The sequence below is a fragment of the Triticum urartu genome, chromosome 4A (genome assembly GCF_056163025.1).
Source record: "Triticum urartu cultivar PI428250 chromosome 4A, HENAU_Tu73, whole genome shotgun sequence".
NCBI lineage: Eukaryota > Viridiplantae > Streptophyta > Magnoliopsida > Poales > Poaceae > Triticum > Triticum urartu.
In genome coordinates, this window is record NC_141876.1 from 148,544,193 (window position 1) to 148,562,308 (window position 18,116).

Here is an 18,116-nt window from a genome sequence, read left to right on the forward strand (position 1 = left end):
AAAGGAAGATTCCAAAATATTCAGTGGGGAGATGGCCATCTCACTCAACCTGGTAGAGAGGCACTTATTAAGTTTGTAGCTCAAGCACTACCCACATATATTATGGGTTTTTTTGAGTTGCTCTTCTCAATTTTTGACGAACTCACTAGGATGGTGTAAGGTCATTTCCCTACTTTGTGTTTTGGATGATGATGACAACCCTTTGTTGGTCTAATCTTGTGCTAAGTGCTTCAGGTTCTCGGTGATTAGGCTTGCATCAATTAGTTATTCTCTCTGGAAGGAAAAGATCGAAGACGGTGTTTGTCTACATGTTTATCTCTTTGGTGGTAGGAAACCCGTACTATTAAGAGGGAATCCACATCGGAAGGAGTTGGGTGAATCATTGCACGTACACTTTTTCCTTACCCACCTTTGCCTTCCGTTTCTTGTTAGAGAGAGAGCTCCCCTTCTTTTTCAACTGTTGTTGTGTACTCTCAGCAGTTGTACCGCTCGCCCGAGCGGTTGTACCGCTGGCCCTTGGCACTGACCCAACCACCACCCCAAGGGTGATACCATGGGGTCCCCCAGTTCATGACCAAGCGGTTGTACTACTGCCCCCGGGCGGTAGTACCGCCACCTTGCTTAAAAATGTCTGGGGTGTGTCGCTGGCGGTTATACCGGCCAGGTACCGCTCAACAACCGGTATGGTTTCTGTTTTGATGCGGTACTTGGGCGGTGGTGGCCCGGTTGTTCCGGTTGTGCTCCGCACATCGGTACCACCGGTGCCCTAAGCGGTTCTACCGCTTGGGACTTATCCACCCAGGGTACTAGGGCCAGGCGGTTGCACCGGCGCAGTACCGCTCGATCACCGCTCACATGGTGACTCCCTTCTGTTTCAAAGCGGTGGTTGAGCAGTGGCTATGAGCGGTTGTTCCGGTTGTTCTTCACAACCGGTACTACCGCTTGTCTGTCCGGTTGTACCGCTTGATAGGGTTTCTGCCGTATACCCGTGAGTCCCGGTTGTACCGGGACAAGGAGCGGTTGTACCGCTGCAGTGTTGTTTTCGCAGTAACAGTTGGATTTTAGGGTTTGCTATATAAGGGAGGTTCTTCCACCTACCGCATTTACCTCTTGCCTCTCTCTCTCCACCATTAATGCCCTTCAAGCTTTCTTGCCCGATCTCTCTCTCTAGCCACTCAAACTTGTTTATTTGCTAGTGATTGAAGGAGGAGACCTAGATCTACGCTTCCACCAAAGGATATTTGATTCCCCCATACTTTCTTGTGTGGATTTTGTTACTCTTGGGTGTTTGAGCACCCTAGACGGTTGAGGTCACCTTGGAGCCATATTCCATTGTGGTGAAGCTCCGTGATTTCGTTGGGAGCCTCCAATTCGGTTGTGGAGAGAGCGCCAACCTTGTTTGTAATGGTTCGGTTGCCGCCTTCAAGGGCACCAATAGTCGAATCATGGCATCTCGCATTGTGTGAGGGTGTGAGGAGAATACGGTGGCCCTAGTGGCTTCTTGGGGGGTATTGTGCCTCCACACCGCTCCAACGAAGACGTACTTCCTCTCAAAGGGAAGGAACTTCGGTAACACATCCTTATCTCTACCGGCTGCACTATTGGTTATCTCTCACCTTTACTTGTGCAAGCTTATATTTGTGTTGTATCCCTTGCTTGCTTGTGTGCTTGTTGTTATTGTTGCATCATATAGGTTGCTCACCTAGTTGCATATCTAGACAACCTACTTTGATACAAAGTTTAAATTGGTAAAGAAAAGCTAAAAATTGTTAGTTGCCTATTCACCCCACCTCTAGTCAACTATATCGATCCTTTCAGATGGTGAGCGAATTTTATTTGGGTTCTTTGAAAGGCAAAAGAAAGGTGCACTGGCAGGCTTGGGATACTTTGTTGCAGCCAAAAGATAAAGGTGGTTTGGGCTTTTGAGATTTCCGTCTTTTCAATCAATCTTTTCTAGCAAGGCGGGCCTGGAGACTTATTTCAAAACCGTACAGTCTTTGTGCTCAAGTCCTAAAGGCTAGGTACTATCCGAAGGGTAAGTTGGTGGACACCGTTTTTACGTGCAATGCTTCTTCTTCTTGGTAGTCTATTACTTATGGGCTCGAGCTTCTAAAGAAGGTCTTGGTGTGGAGAGTGGGCAACGGAAGGAGCATACTTGTTTGGCGTGATAACTGGATTTCGAGACCATTCTTTTACAAGCCTATCACACTACAAGGTAGATGCTGTATATGCTTTGTCTCCAAGCTGTTAGATGGTAATGATGCATGGAATATTGGATTGCTTCATGAGTTCTTGCCGGCGGATGTGGTGAAGATTGTCATTCGTGCTTCTCCTTGACTTGAAGATGATACTTTAGCATGGGGTCCTGGCAAGTTTGGGACTTTCTCTGTGAAGAGTGCATACAATTTAGTTTTTGATGAAGTACATAGCGGGTCGGCTACTGGTTCTAGTTCTCGGCCAGGTCAGCGCCGTTCTTGCTGGAAAATTATCTGGTCGTGTGACGTTCCACCGACTGTCAGTAATCATGCTTGGAAATTTGCAACTAATGCAATACCAACTTGACAAAAAAGTTTAGTAGGGGGCTAGAAAATGATGACATATGTTTTGTTTGTGATCATGAACCAGAGGACAATTTTCACCCTTTCCTTAGATGCCCTTTGTCACATGATTTGCGAAGAACCATGTCCTCTCTATGTACTTTGCCGAAGGTTGATTCAGTTCAGAACACACGGAAGGAGTGGTTGTTGTGTGCCCTTGCTCCTCTTTCAGATGTAGAACGCAGTATGGTACTAATGACCATATGTCGCGCCTGGTTTATTCACAATGAGGTGGTCCACAATAAGCCACCGCCATTAATGGAAGCATCAAAGAGGTTTCTAATGAGCTACCTCGATTCACTGATTGGTCTGAAGATAGATCTTACTACAAATCAGAACAAAGGGAAGCAAATAATGACATATGATAGAGCACTACAGGTGGCCTCACATGTGAGAATGCCTAGAGTGGTTGCTCAATGGACCCCCCTTGTCATGGCTGGGTGAAATTAAACTCAAATGGATCCTTTGGTCATGGAAGCTCAGCTGGTGCAGGTATGGTGCTTAGACAGGTTGATGGAACCATTGTTTACCTGTCGTGATGTTGGGAAATGTAGCATGCAATTTCAAAAAAATTCCTACGCTCACGCAAGATCTGTCTAGGAGATGCATAACAATGAGAGGGGGAGAGTGTGTCCACGTACCCTCATAGACCGAAAGCAGAAGCGTTTGATAACGCGATTGATGTAGTCAAACTTCTTCTTGTTCCGACTGATCAAGCACCGAACGTACGGCACCTCCGAGTTCTGCACACGTTCAATTCGATGACGTCCCTCGCACTCTTGATCCAACAAAGTGTCGAGGAAGTAGATGAGTTCCGTCAGCATGATGGCATGGTGACAGTGATGGTGAAGTGATCCGTGTAGGGCTTCACCTAAGCACTACGAAGATATGACCGGAGGCGTAAACTATGGAAGGGGGCCCTGCACACGACTAACAATTGTTGGTGTGTGTTCTGGGCGCCCCCTTGATACGTCTCCAATGTATCTACTTTTCCTAACGCTTTTCCTCTTGTTTTGGACTCTAATTTGCATGTTTTGAATGAAACTAACCCCGGACTGATGTTATTTTCAGCAGAACTATCGTGTTGTTGTTTTTGTGTAGAAATAAAAGTTCTCGGAATGGAACGAAACTTTGCGAGGATTTTTTATATCAACAATAAGAATTTCTGGAGCCAAGACCTGCCGGAGAGGGGCACCTGGGTGGGAACGACCCACCAGGGCGCGCCCCCTCTCCTAGCACGCCCAGGTGGGTTTTCCCCACCTGGTGACCCCGTTGACCCTGAAACCAACACTATAAAATCCTATTTTCGGAGAGAAAAAAATCAAGGAGAAAGAATTATCGCGATCCACAAGACGAAGCCGCCGCCAAGCCTTGTTCTTCCTCGGGAGGGCAGATCTGGAGTCCGTTTGGGGCTCCGGAGAGGGGGATCTTCATTCTTCGTCATCACCAACCCTTCACCATCGCCAATTCCATGATGCTCCCCACTGGAAGTGAGTAATTCCTTCGTAGGCTCGCTGGTCGGTGAGGAGTTGGATGAGATTCATCATGTAATCGAGTTAGTTTTGTTAGGGCTTGATCCCTAGCATCCACTATGTTCTAAGATTGATGTTGCTATGACTTTGCCATGCTTAATGCTTGTCACTTTGGGCCCGGGTGCCATGATTTCAGATCTGAATCGTTTATTGATGCCTACTACACTACCTTCTTCTTGTAGACGTTGTTGGGCCTCCAAGTGCAGAGGTTTGTAGGATAGTAGCAAATTTCCCTCAAGTGGATGACCTAAGGTTTATCAATCCGTAGGAGGCGTAGGATGAAGATGGTCTCTCTCAAGCAACCCTGCAACCAAATAACAAAGAGTCTCTTGTGTCCCCAACACACCCAATACAATGGTAAATTGTATAGGTGCACTAGTTCGGCGAAGAGATGGTGAAACAAGTGCAATATGGATAGTAGATAATAGTATTTGTAATCTGAAATTATCAAAACAGCAAGGTAACAAGTGATAAAAGTGGGCGTAAACGGTATTGCAATGTGTTGAAACAAGGCCTAGGGTTCATACTTTCGCTAGTGTAAGTTCCCTCAACAATACTAACATAATTGGATCACATAACTATCCCTCAACATGCAACAAAGAGTCACTCCAAAGTCACTAATAGCGGAGAACGAACGAAGAGATTATGGTAGGGTACGAAACCACCTCAAAGTTATTCTTTCCAATCAATCCGTTGGGCTATTCCTATAGGTGTCACAAACATCCCTAGAGTTCGTACTAGAATAAAACCTTAAGACACAAATCAACCAAAACCCTAATGTCACCTAGATACTCCAATGTCACCTCAAGTATCCGTGGGTATGATTATACGATATGCATCACACAATATCATATTCATCTATTCAACCAACACAAAGGACCTCAAAGAGTGCCCCAAAGATCTACCGGAGAATCACGACGAAAACGTGTGCCAACCCCTATGCATAGGTTCATGAACCCGCAAGTTGGTCACCTTAACATACATCAAGTGGCACGCGGTATCCCATTGTCACCACAGATATCCATGGCAAGACATATATCAAGTGTTCTCAAATCTTTAAAGACTCAATCCGATAAGATAACTTCAAAGGGGAAACTCGATTCATTACAAGAGAGAAGAGGGGGAGGAGAAACATAAGATCCAACTATAATAGCAAAGCTCGTGATACATCAAGATCGTGCCAAATCAAGAACACGAGAGAGGGAGAGAACAAACACATAGCTACTGGTACATACCCTCAGCCCCGAGGGAGAACTACTCCCTCCTCGTCATGGAGAGCACCGGGATGATGAAGATGGCCACCGGAGAGGGATTGCCCCCTCCGACAGGGTGCCGGAACGGGTCTAGATTGGTTTTCGGTGGCTACGGAGGCTACTGGCGGCGGAACTCCCGATCTATTGTGTTCTGGAAGTTTTAGGGTACGTGGATATATATGGGTGCAGGGAGGACGTCGGAGGAGCCACGGGGGTCCCATGAGACAGGGGGGCGCGCCCCCCACCCTCGTGAGCACCTCGTGTCTCCCCTGACGTGGGGTCCAAGTCCATCAGGTGTGTTTCCTTCCAAAAATAACTTCTCCAGTTGATTTCGTTCTGTTTCGACTCCGTCTGATATTCCTTTTCTTCGAAACACTGAAATAGGCATAAAACAACAAATCTGGGCTGGGCCTCCGATTAATAGGTTAGTCCCAAAAGTAATATAAAAGTGGATAATAAAGCCCAATATTGCCCAAAATAGTAGATAATATAGCATGGAGCAATCAAAAATTATAGATACGTTGGAGACGTATCATTTATGTTATCATCATTATATCCATGTTCTAGATCCGATCTTGCAAGTTATAGTCACCTACTACGTGTTATGATCCGGTAACCCCGGAGTGACAATAACCGGGTTCTTCACTACAAAAAAGACACATCCGTGACATTTTGGGCCGAACGAATTTTTTGCAGTCATACATATGACACTTCTATGACGATAATTGTGACAAAACCCGGTATCATCATAGATGTGGTGGGCTCCTACTTCTATGACAAAAAATCATGACAGAAAATGGGCTTTTCGTCCTGGGCGGGCCGGAGACGCAGCTGCATGACATTCTTTGGGCCGTCCATGACGGAAAAAACCGTGGTAGAAGCGAGGGCGAGGAAAATTTCGGAGAGTTCCCGGTTACGGTGGGAGGTTGGGGGCCGAGCGATGCGCGCTTCTCTCGTACACGTACGCGCATGTGTGCGAGGCGTTGGCTCTAATTGAACCCGAGTGAGGCGTTGGGCTCTAACTAAACCTGAGCGATTGCACTGCAAGCTACGCGTTACTGAACCCGAGCGATCGATCGATGGCTATTAACTGAACCCGATCGAGCGATTCCTTCGCTACTGCTGCTAACTGAAGCCGATCGATGCTGCCTCTGGATGAACAGTGAGCGTTGCGGGGGGGGTGGATGAATAGTTCCTGGTGGGGGTGGATGAACAGGATCCCGTGGTGTTGCCTCTGGATGATCAGGACCCCGATCGATCGAGCCGGTTGGGGCTGGATGAACAGGACCCCGTGGAGGGCTGGATGAACAGGACCACCCCATGGAGGGCTGGATGAACAGTAGACGGTGGAGGGCAGGATGAACAGTAGCCCATGGAGGGGTGGTTGAACAGGAGCCCGTGGAGAGGGCTGGTTGAACAGTAGCTGGTGGAGTAGCGCGTGGTGGAGGCTGGATGAACAGGAGCCCGTGGATGAACAGTCGCAGATGGAGGCTGGAGGAGGTCGACGGTGGATGAACAGTAGCTCGTGGAGGCTGGAGGGGGTCGACGGTGGAGATGAACAGTATCCCATGGAGTCCCGTTTTGTGGTACGCCACACCCCTCCCGATGAACAGGACCCCCGTTTCGACCGTAGTGCTCCAACACAAGTCCGTTTCGTCCGTTTTGCGGTACGCCACACCCCTCCCGATCAACAGGATCCCCGTTTCGACCGTAGGAGGTTCGTTTCCTCCGTTTTGCTGTACGCCAGACCCCTCCCGATGAACAGGATCCTATTTCGAACGTGGCCGGTCGAACACAAGGCCGTTTCCTCCGTTCTGCGGTACGCCAGGCCTCGTTTCCATCGCCTGTTCCGTCCAAACCCTCCCGATGAACACGACGCATTCCGTTGCCTCCCCATGAACACGACGCATTCCGTTGCCTCCCCATGAACACGACGACGATGCTGTTTCTCCGTTCCAACCCAGCCATGTACACAAGTTTGAAGTTTTATTCATCTAGCTAGAATCAGCAATTTGGTTTGCGTTACACTGATTACTGTTTAGTTCTCACATAGGAGATGGAGTGTCGAGTACCCGAGAGCAGGCTAGTGAAAAAAGGAAGTTTCTCCCAGCGGTGTCAACATCCTTGGCTTTAGCTGCTGGAATCGGGTTGATGGAAATGGTGGCACTTATTGTTGGATCTGGCACACTAATGGACATCGTTGGTATACCTGTCGTACGTAAGACTAATTTATTGTTGTACATAGATTTCTTGAATCTAGAGTTGTTAAGGTGTGGTACCTGGATGTATCAATTGTGAATTGAGTATTATCTTGTGTTTGTGATTCCTAATGCATACCTAAAATGTGAAAATTATTTCTTGAACCTCTGTTTCTTGTTTTCTAAGTCACATGTTTGACTGCTAAATTTGGAGCAAGATAAAGTAGCCTTTACTCATCCTGGAAAGATGAGACTGGATAAGAATGATATTATGCCATTTGGACAGATGATTTTATGGTACTACCAAAATATGGGTGTCTACTTGCTATAATAAATAAATATTTGGATATTGTCTTATCTTAAACTTGACTGCCAGGTGCCAAGTATAATTGAGCGGAAACCATTTTCCTAGCATTATCACCGAAACTTACCAAGTTGATAGCCCAGTAGGCGTTAGTCTGTTAGTTAGCCCAATAGCAAAATTCACCGGCTTGATTTTGCCTGCGACACCAGCTTTATTTGTCTATTCATTTTATTTGTTGAATTAAGGTTATGTAAGCATGGAATTATTGTACAACATCTGTAACTAGTTCTTAGTGATTCCGGCTCAAAAAACTTCTGCTATTAAAAAATCAACACAGGATTCACCGATGCGAGCACCGGCAGAACAGTTTCTTACTTTAAGGGCATATGGTGCTCCACCAGTCGTAGTAGCACTTGCAGCACAAGGTGCATTTCGTGGTTTCATGGATACAAAGACACCTTTGTATGCTGTGGGTAAGATTATGCAAACAGATTTTTGTTGTTACATCTGGCTTCCTGGTTAAGATGCCATACGTTATTGATTTGAAATATTGCAGTAAGAAACTAATTGTGTGGATCTATGATGCATGCAGTTGCTGGCAACCTAGTAAATGCAATACTGGATGCCATATTTATCTTCCCACTTGGTCTAGGTGTAAGTGGCGCTGCATTGGCAACTGTAACTTCTGAGTATGTTGAAGCCATTATGAGATCTTTTACTTTTTTTTGCTTCGTCCTGTTATTATCAATATTTATAGACTGCGTAAACTATCTGCATTTGTTCAGGTACTTGGCGGCATTCATCCTCCTATGGAAGCTGAATAACGAACTAATCCTGTTCTCATGGAATGTCATTGGCAGTGACATCATCCGCTACCTGAAATCTGGTTAGCCAATATCCCTCATGTTCATTTCCTAAGACTTAACAAAATAGTGTTTTCTTGTGAGATTTTTTTGGTCTATACAGAAAGACAAAAGGATATTCATGAATTCAATTCCGCTTAGTAATCACTCAATTAAGCATCCCTTAATGTTGCTGCAACATACCTATATGATAGCCACTCTAACTTTAGTGTTTTTGTAGGTGCCTTGCTAATTGCCAGGACCATCGCAGTAATCCTTCCATTATGGCTGTCGACATCCCTGGCCGCAAGACAAGGGCCTGTTCCAATGGCTGGCTATGAGATAAGCTTGCAAGTCTGGCTAACAATTTCTCTACTTAATGATGCACTGGCTCTTGCTGGTCAGGTATGTACATTTACAGGGACATGCATTTAATCTCTAAGTCGATGTCTTCCTATGTATCTGAAGTATCTATAACTTAATGCAGGCTCTGCTTGCAAGTGAATATGCGAAAGGGAACTACAAGCAGGCCCGCTTGGTTTTGTACAGGGTTCTGCAGGTTAAGAAGATATTATATTCACTCACAATTCCTTGTTAAGTTTCTCCTCTTCCTTGGCGTTAATCAACAGTCATATGCTGATGATGCATCTATTTTCCTGCAGATTGGAGGTGTCACTGGTCTTGCACTTGCTGCAACCTTGTTCCTTGGGTTTGGATATTTGACCTTGCTGTTTACAGATGATCCAGCAGTTCTAGATGTTGCGCAGTCTGGAGTCTGGGTAAGGAGAATTATAAGAAGTCAATACTTTGTTTCTCAAGTCACAATGATCTTATATTCACTGAATGAATGTGGAATTATTGCAGTTTGTCACTATTACTCAGCCGATAAATGCTATTGCTTTTGTGTTTGATGGGCTCTACTACGGTGTTTCTGACTTCGGCTATGCCGCATACTCCACAGTGCTGTTTCTATCCCCACTACTGGTGTTACTAGTTATAACTCCAACGTTTTCATCCTAACGATGTCGATATATTGCCCATTTTAGCTTTTCGCGGGGGTCGTCGCTTCAGCCTTCCTCCTTGTCGTTGGTCCCAACTTTGGTCTTGGTGGTGTATGGGCTGGTCTTACTCTCTTTATGGGTCTGCGAGCAGTTGCCGGGTTCTGGAGGTAATTCCCTGCTCTTGTTTTGGTAGGAATTGTTTTAAGATCATGGCACTTGCATGGCTTTGTTAGAAATTAAGTCCAGACTTGGATTAGAATGAAAAGAATGATCCTTATTCTGGAAAAGAAAATCTGTCAGTGGCTTGAGCGAATCCTTCTGACTTTTCAGGTTAGGGAGCAAAGGTGGACCATGGGAAATAGTCTGGTCAAAGACTGATTAATATACCAAGAATACGTAGGAAGCATTTTGAGGCAATCACAGCGCTACATTTTAAGGTCATAGTCATAGTGCATGACCGTGGATGTTGAATGGTTCGATCTCAAACAGAGCAAGGATCAGCAGAAGGAAGAAAACCTAGGCGGATAGTGTCAGTCATTTGTAACACAAGAAGAGGCACTGTTTTATCTCAAAAGGAAAAGAGACGAAGAGGGACTGCTTCTGCAGTAGGACAGACGAGAGGCTGCAGAAGGTGGGTAGGTGTTCCCTCTTGCTGTGTCTGCTGCAGGAGGTTGTTTCTCCCTTCCACTGTACAAGGAAGCTGTGTACAGAAGTACTAGATACACAAAGGCCTCCCATATATTTTTCTTCCTTTGTGCCATGTAGGAGTGAACTTGCCATATTTTCTTCAGATATGCAAGTGAACAGATGATGGAGTAGTGGCCATTCTCAGTCATTACTCTTGAGTACTCCCTCCGTTAACAAATATAAGAGCGTTTAGATCACTAAAGTAGTGATCTAAACGCTCTTATATTTCTTTACAGAGGGAGTATGTACTATTTCGAGTAATATGATTTCGTTTGGGGCTTCCAAGAGAATCACTTATTATTTAGAGTGGACAGCCACATCTTTTCCTAGGTTTTCTTTTTAGGAAGATGATATTTTCTCTGTGTTACCTATCATTTTCCCAGTTTTCTTTTACTACTGAAATCCCTATTGCAATTGCCTAGGTGCTGGTTGGTACCAGCAAACCTCACTACCCTGACACAGGAATATGTTAAAAATATGTAGGATGAATGTGGTTTGTATTTAGATAGAAGGGGTACTCTAATAACATTACAAAGAAGATAACTGAGCAAGGTCTGCACTCGATTGCTTTGCTTTCGTTTAGAACACCCCCCCCATCATAACTAGCAGAGTGCGGTGCGTTGCTACAACAATGGCTGGTCAACCTTGTACTCACTTCATTAGCATACTGCAAAAAAGAGTGTCACGAGACAAATAAATAGCTCAACCAAATCAGAAATGCCAGACCGAGCTCCACGAAGGCTTTTATTTAAAAACTTCAAAATTTAAACTTTTCAGTTTCAAAAACTTCTGAAAATAAATACAAATGTACCTAGATACATAATGTACATGTGTGCAAATTTTCAGGTCGAAATACATTAAATTGTGAGCTACATAAAAAGACAAATTTGGGGCTTTTTAGCATATGTACTGTTCATCTTTAAAGTTTATGGTTTTGTTTTTTTTTGTGCAGCTCGCAATTCAAGGTATTTCATCCTGGAAATTTTCACACATACACTTTACCTCCTTGCATACATGTGTACTTTTTTTTGAATTTTTCCAAATAAAGGGCTTCATGGAGCTCGGTCTTCAAAATGCCCTACTCCAACCAAATGGGCAATTTGTTTGCAAGAGCTCAGTGATGGAAGAGGTGTTGGAGCCATACTCCCTCTGTCTCATAATGACAGAGGGAGTAATTGGTTTCTTCCGGTCCTTTGCTGTAGTAGTAGTAGTAGTAGTAGGGGGCACACCATTTTCTCTGAGCTGATACCTTGCTTGTTGAAGCGATGCTCCGAGGTAATTTGGCTTGCTTGCGTCTTCAGCTATTCACATGTACTCCCTCCGTTCCGAATTACTTGTCTTAGATTTTTCTAGATACGGAGGTATCTAGCATTAAAATGAGTCTAGATACATCCGTATCTAGACAAATCCAAGACAAGTAATTCGGAACGGAGGGAGTAGCTTTTTGAGTACTATCTGCGTTTTTTAGCCTGTGCATTAGCTTTAGTCAAAGCCAAGCTTTGTAAAAAAAATTATAAACAAAAATATTAACATATATAATGTTGGAAATATGAGCAATTTATCAAATAATTTTGCTAACGGAAATACAGATAAAGCATGACTAATATATCAGAGATAAAGCAAGTCATGCAATCAGACAGAGAAAAGGTAGATAATATCTGCATATATGAATTTGAACTAAACACGTCTAGAACAGACACTAGATGAAGTTGCATATACGAAGTAGAACCTAACATATGTAGGGCAGAAACTAGAGCAAAGAACTATGGCAGGACTTCTAACAGAAAGAGTAAGAACACGTACGGGACAGCAGCAGCAGAAACACTGGACTCTGGGTCAACATCCTCTCCAGTCATGTCGTCGATGAGGTTGTCGACGTTGGGGAAGAAGTCATCGGAGTCCGTGATGAAGAAGTCAGTAGTCGCATGGAGCGCTCCCCAAAAATCTTATCACCCTTCTCCCGTACAGGACTCAAAGAGGTGCAGTTTCGGAGGCCTACTGTCCCGACCTGTGGTGCAGAGCGACCTCCCTTTTATAGGCGCAACTGAAGGAGGCGAGAGGCTGCGCCGGGAGCTGAAGGGAACGAGGGAGACGAGTTCGGATTCAGGACCTTTCGTTTACCTGTCGTGCGTGGCAAAAATTTAGACATCGGCTCGGTTCATTCCCGCAGCCCGCGGCGTGGCGCGGCGCGTCGTGGCGAGGCGGGCGACGGAGGAGGAGCGCGCGTGGATGTCCCTCTTGTTCTCATGCTCATACATGTGGGAAAAGAACCTCCCTTATAAAGAGGTCCAACTCCCCCTAAACTAGCAATGTGAGACTAAACTTTAGAAGTGCCCGTTGCCTTGCATGAATGGGCTAAGTGGGCCTCTAGGATTTATTAGGAATTTCTGAAATTGTTATTGGGCTGGCCCATAAATAGATAAAATTCCATCAATCCCCCACCAGATCCTAGAGGCACACATAATTTGCCTTTAATTCCAAAACACTGTTTTATATATCGATACTGCAGTGGAGACTGTTAAGTTGAACTTCCACCTAGAACTCTATGCTACACTAGTAAGCAACTTGAACAGTGGACTAGGCCTTGAACTGCAAGTTTTCTGTGAATCTAGCTTCACACAAAGCCTTGAAAGATACTAGGCTACCGTGGGTCTTCCCCGCGGATGGAGCTTATGCGTCATACTTCGAGACCTTTCATGAGTTTACTAGAGAGAACACTACTCTCATAGATTGCAACGTTTTACAATCAGACTCATATAGGTGTGTTCTTCAAAAGATATTCTACAGGACAACATCTCTGCTTAAATGAGCCACTTAGAACACTTTAAGATATACATCAACCTGCCATGCAGATTAGGAGAGTATTGCATCTTCATGGAGTGGTATTATTAATAGTAAGGATACTCTCCTCTCAGTTGACCAACAACTTGTCTTCCACATCTAATTCACGGGATCTCCGATCACATAGACTAGGTTACCACTATGAACAACTCATATTGTGGGTCTCATACCCACCTCCCTCGATGCATTATCTATCACATTACGTGATAGACCCTTAGTGAAAAGATCTGCCAGATTTTTAGACGTTTGAATATAATCCAATGCAATAACTCCGGAGTTTCTCATTTTCCTGAAAGACTTTAACCTTCTCTGTGTTGGAAATATGCCCTAGAGGCAATAATAAAATAGTTATTATTATATTTCCTTGTTCATGATAATTGTCTATTGTTCATGCTATAATTGTGTTATCCGGAAATCGTAATACATGTGTGAATACAGAGACCACAACATGTCCCTAGTGAGCCTCTAGTTGACTAGCTCGTTGATCAATAGATGATTACGATTTCCTGACCATGGATATTGGATGTCATTGATAATGGGATCACATCATTAGGAGAATGATGTGATGGACAAGACCCAATCCTAAGCATAGCACAAGATCGTGTAGTTCGTCTGCTGAAGCTTTTCTAATGTCAAGTATCTTTTCCTTAGACCATGAGATTGTGCAACTCCCGGATACTGTAGGAATACTTTGGGTGTGCCAAACGTCACAACGTAACTGGGTGACTATAAAGGTGCACTACGAGTATCTCCAAAAGTGTCTGTTGGGTTGGCACGAATCGAGACTGGGATTTGTCACTCCGTATGACGGAGAGGTATCTCTGGGCCCACTCGGTAAGACATCATCGTAATGAGCTCAATGTGACTAAGGGCTGGTCACGGGATGATGTGTTGCGGAACGAGTAAAGTGACTTGCCGGTAACGAGATTGAACGAGGTATTGGGATACCGACGATCGAATCTCGGGAAAGTAACGTACCGATTGACAAAGGGAATTGTATACGGGATTGCTTGAATCCTCGACATCGTGGTTCATCCGATGAGATCATCATGGAACATGTGGGAGCCAACATGGGTATCCTGATCCCGCTGTTGGTTATTGGCCGGAGAGTTGTCTCGGTCATGTCTGCATGGTTCCCAAACCCGTAGGGTCTACACACTTAAGGTTCGATGACGCTAGGGTTATTAGGAAGACTTGTATGTGATTACCGAATGTTGTTCGGAGTTTCGGATGAGATCCCGGACGTCACGAGGAGTTCCGGAATGGTCCGGAGGTGAAGATTTATATATAGAAAGTTGTCATACGGTCACCAGAAAGGTTCGGGGGCATATCGGTATTGTACCGGGGCCACCGGAGGGGTTCCGGGGGTCCACCGGGAGGGGCCACCTCTCTCGGAGGGCCTCATGGGCTGTAGAGGAAAGGGAACCAGCCCCAAATGGGCTGGGCGCATCCCCCCTTGGGCCCATGCGTCTAGGGTTGGGGGGAAACCCTAGAGGGGGCGTCCCCCTTGCTTGGGGGGCAAGCCACCCCCTTGGCCGCCGCCCCCCTCTAGATCTCATCTAGAGGGGGTCGGCCCCCTTCCTCCTTCCCGTATAAATAGAGGGGCAAGGGGAGGGCTGCATAACACATCAAAGGCGCAGCCCCTCCCCTCCCCAACACCTCTCCTCCTCCGTTAAGAGCTTGGCGAAGCCCTGCCGGAGTACTGCCGTTCCACCACCATCACGCCGTCGTGCTGCTGTTGGAGCTCTCTTCCTCAACCTCTCCCTCCTCCTTGCTGGATCAAGGTGCGGGAGACATCTCTGCCCCGTACGTGTGTTGAACACGGAGGTGCCATCCGTTCGGCACTAGGATCATCGGTGATTTGGATCACGACGAGTACGGCTCCATCAACCCCGTTCTCTTGAACGCTTCCGCTCGCGATCTACAAGGGTATGTAGATGCACTCCTCTCCCTCTCGTTGCTAGATGACTTCATAGATTGATCTTGGTGATGCGTAGAAAATTTTAAATTTCTGCTTCGATCCCCTACACTCTAAACGTGTCTTGACGACTTCATGTTATCCTTTGAGCTGCTCACTTTCGTGATTATAGTTTGATTGTCGCAGTTCATAAGGATACCCGGTACAGGTTTCTCAACAACCGACAAGTCATTCAAGAGCCAACGAAGCCAATCTGCTTCGACCGTAGCTGTATCTAGTGCTGTGAGTTCTGCTTCCATTGTTGACCTCGTTAAGATGGTCTGTTTGCAAGACTTCCAAGAAACAGCGCCACCTCCATGAGTGAATACATGTCAGCTCGTGGCCTTTATCTTATCAGCATCTAAGATCCAGTTTGAGTTACTATACCCTTCAAGCACCTTTGGGTGCCCAGTGTAGTGAATTCCAAAATTAGCAGTGCCTTTCAAATAACGCAAAACTCTCTGTCAGGGATATACCTCGCGATATGACCCGACCGGATATATGACCCGGCCGGACTTAAGCGTTTCATTGGTAACCCGCCAGAGGATTGACGACTCACGTGTCTGGCGGTTCACTAGTGTGACGACTCACGAGCCTGAAGACTCATTAGCGACCCGACGGGTATCTCAGATGGATGACAAGGCCCAAGGCTCAGAAGGCCGGCTCATGTTATGATGGGTCGGCTTAAGAGGAAAGGCGTAAGAAATATTCTTCTACAAAGGAAGCAAGACTAGGACTCCACTTGTAATAGAGTAATCCTAATTCTAATAGGACTAGTCATGTAACCCGCCCCTTCAACATATATAAGAGAGAGAGAAAATAATGGTTAGGACTAGACACAACTAGAAGAACTGGTTTACGGCGACTCCCTCGTGATGATAATGAGAATTAGCCACAAACAGCATGTAGGGTTTTTACCGGATGATGTTCCCTCGAGCCCGAAGCTGTCTAAAATCCTTGTCTTGTATTGCGTCTCTCGATCCCAACCAACCCCGTCCAAGCTACCACATAGATGCGTTGGCTTCACGACTAAGTCCTCACACTAGGACATCTGCCGTTACAATTCCACGACAGTTCGCGCCCACCGTGGGGCTCGCGCACGGCGGTGTTAAGTTTTTGGAGAAAGCCCTTACAAGGATTGATAAGTTCCCAATCAGCCGGCACGCAGGTTGAGCACAAGAGAGATTAGGATTTTGCTGATCGATCCGTCAACCGCCTGTGCGATCCGTCAAGACGATTCCGCCGAGATCAACAGAATTTTTTTCCCCGAAGACAACGTATGGTCTGTCAAAACCATCCGACTCTGCTACAGATTCAGTGTCTGGATCCAATTGCTGCTGTGTCGACCGGTGGGCTGATCCACTGTGTTCCTGCGGTTGTCGTTGACCAGCTGCACTGGTATTGGCATAATTGAAGGGAAGGTTCCAGTGGGCAATGGTGGAACGCAGTCAAACACAAAATCGGAAATCAATCATGACTGGGACGGATTGGTCAAGCCGGCCACGACTTGGAAAAGGACCCAGGTGTGAGCACGGACTCAGACGACTCTTGCTGCACATTGGTCAAACACAAAATCGGAAATCAAGCATGACTGGGACGGATTTTTTTGAAGGTCTGACTGGGACGGATTGGTCAAGCCGTCGCCTGCTCAAAGCTGCCGCCGTCCGAACCGCCCGCCACCGTCGCTGTGTCTTGCTCTGGCCTTGAGCCGCCCGCGTCTGTTATGAGTCACCGTCGCCGTGCCTCGCTCCGGCCTTGAGCCGCCTCCCAGGCCGCCCGCCTCTGCTGTAGCTCAAGATAAGAAGAGCCGGCATGAAATACTCTTGGACAAAGCTAGCGCATTCAACGTTTCTAACGAGCTGGAACAACTAAAGGTGTAGGTTGGAAACATACTTTTTTTCCGTTGGATTGTGCTCCAGAGAATGGAATAGTAACACGCGCTCCCGAGAGGCGGCATTAGTTTATGGTTCGAAAGCACGAGTCACTCCATCCAGCTAGACTTGCATTGATATAGACGATTTGAGCCCTACCACTTCAATTCAATGATGGACTTCACCGATACCTAGCTTGAGAGAGATCGATCACTGGCATGTGGCGTATATTTCCGAGAGAAAGAGGACTGCCTCGACCCGAGCGGAAGTGCGATGTGTCTGGAAACTCGGGATCGTAAATGGATTCGGGTACCATTCTGATCGCCTCTTTCATGATCTTTTCTATGGGTAGAACTACTGTGAGCGGTCTAAACTTCGACCCTTTTTTCTTTCTTCATTTAAAAAAGGGGGAGCAGCAACGCAGCTCGTGATAGGCTTAGCTTAAGCCGCTAACGTTCGGTTCGGATAAGTAAAGTCCCTTCGGTCGGTTCGCTCAGGTGGTTTTCCCTTATTTTCCCTAACGTTTAAAGTTGTTCTGGTTTGAGAAAGGAGCACCGTCAAGTCCACTAGGGGTTAAAAGTGTGACTAACTTTGGAGCTGGCAATACGAGGTGGCACGTTATCCATCAAACCGCCTAAATCGCCGATCACAGAAAACGCGAACACGTAATCATCTGCCATGCTTGTGCCATTACGTGTGACCGTGTACACGCTCTTCAACTCTCAAGGCATCAGTATACGTATTTGCTGCTACTTCCTGACACAAAGACGGAAGGAAAAATACTATTTCAAGTAGTAGTCCACGGGATCAAAATTTGCTGCTACTATCCCACACAAGATACATCAGAAGGTCACGATTTGCAGAAGGACTGGGACGTGAATCACAGCTGCCGTCGTCCGAGTTGTGGCCCTCGCCTGAGTTGCCGGTTGCCATCAAAGACAGCAGCGGGAGAGCCAGCGCCTCATCAACCGCGTGCCGCTGTCACTGCGAATCGCCAGTGCGCCTCGTCTGAAGCCACGGCTCCGATCAGCTG

General features: G+C 46.1%; 1 protein-coding gene across 3 annotated transcripts; it reads left to right on the forward strand.

Annotated features, from left to right (window-relative positions):
- The first annotated feature begins 7,407 nt into the window (after positions 1–7,407).
- On the forward strand, positions 7,408–10,575 carry LOC125551145 (protein DETOXIFICATION 44, chloroplastic-like). 3 transcript variants are annotated; one of them, XM_048714300.2, is made up of 10 exons: positions 7,408–7,596; positions 8,222–8,357; positions 8,477–8,573; positions 8,670–8,770; positions 8,968–9,131; positions 9,214–9,285; positions 9,389–9,505; positions 9,591–9,686; positions 9,773–9,894; positions 10,058–10,575. In XM_048714300.2, exons 1-10 carry the CDS (start codon positions 7,534–7,536, stop codon positions 10,107–10,109), a joined length of 1,020 nt encoding a protein of 339 aa, XP_048570257.1. In that variant the 5' UTR covers positions 7,408–7,533; the 3' UTR covers positions 10,110–10,575. The 3 variants fall into 3 exon arrangements, with proteins under 3 accessions (XP_048570257.1, XP_048570258.1, XP_048570259.1); XM_048714301.2 differs by having other exon boundaries at positions 7,424–7,600; XM_048714302.2 differs by having other exon boundaries at positions 7,439–7,585.
- Positions 10,576–18,116: the final 7,541 nt, after the last annotated feature.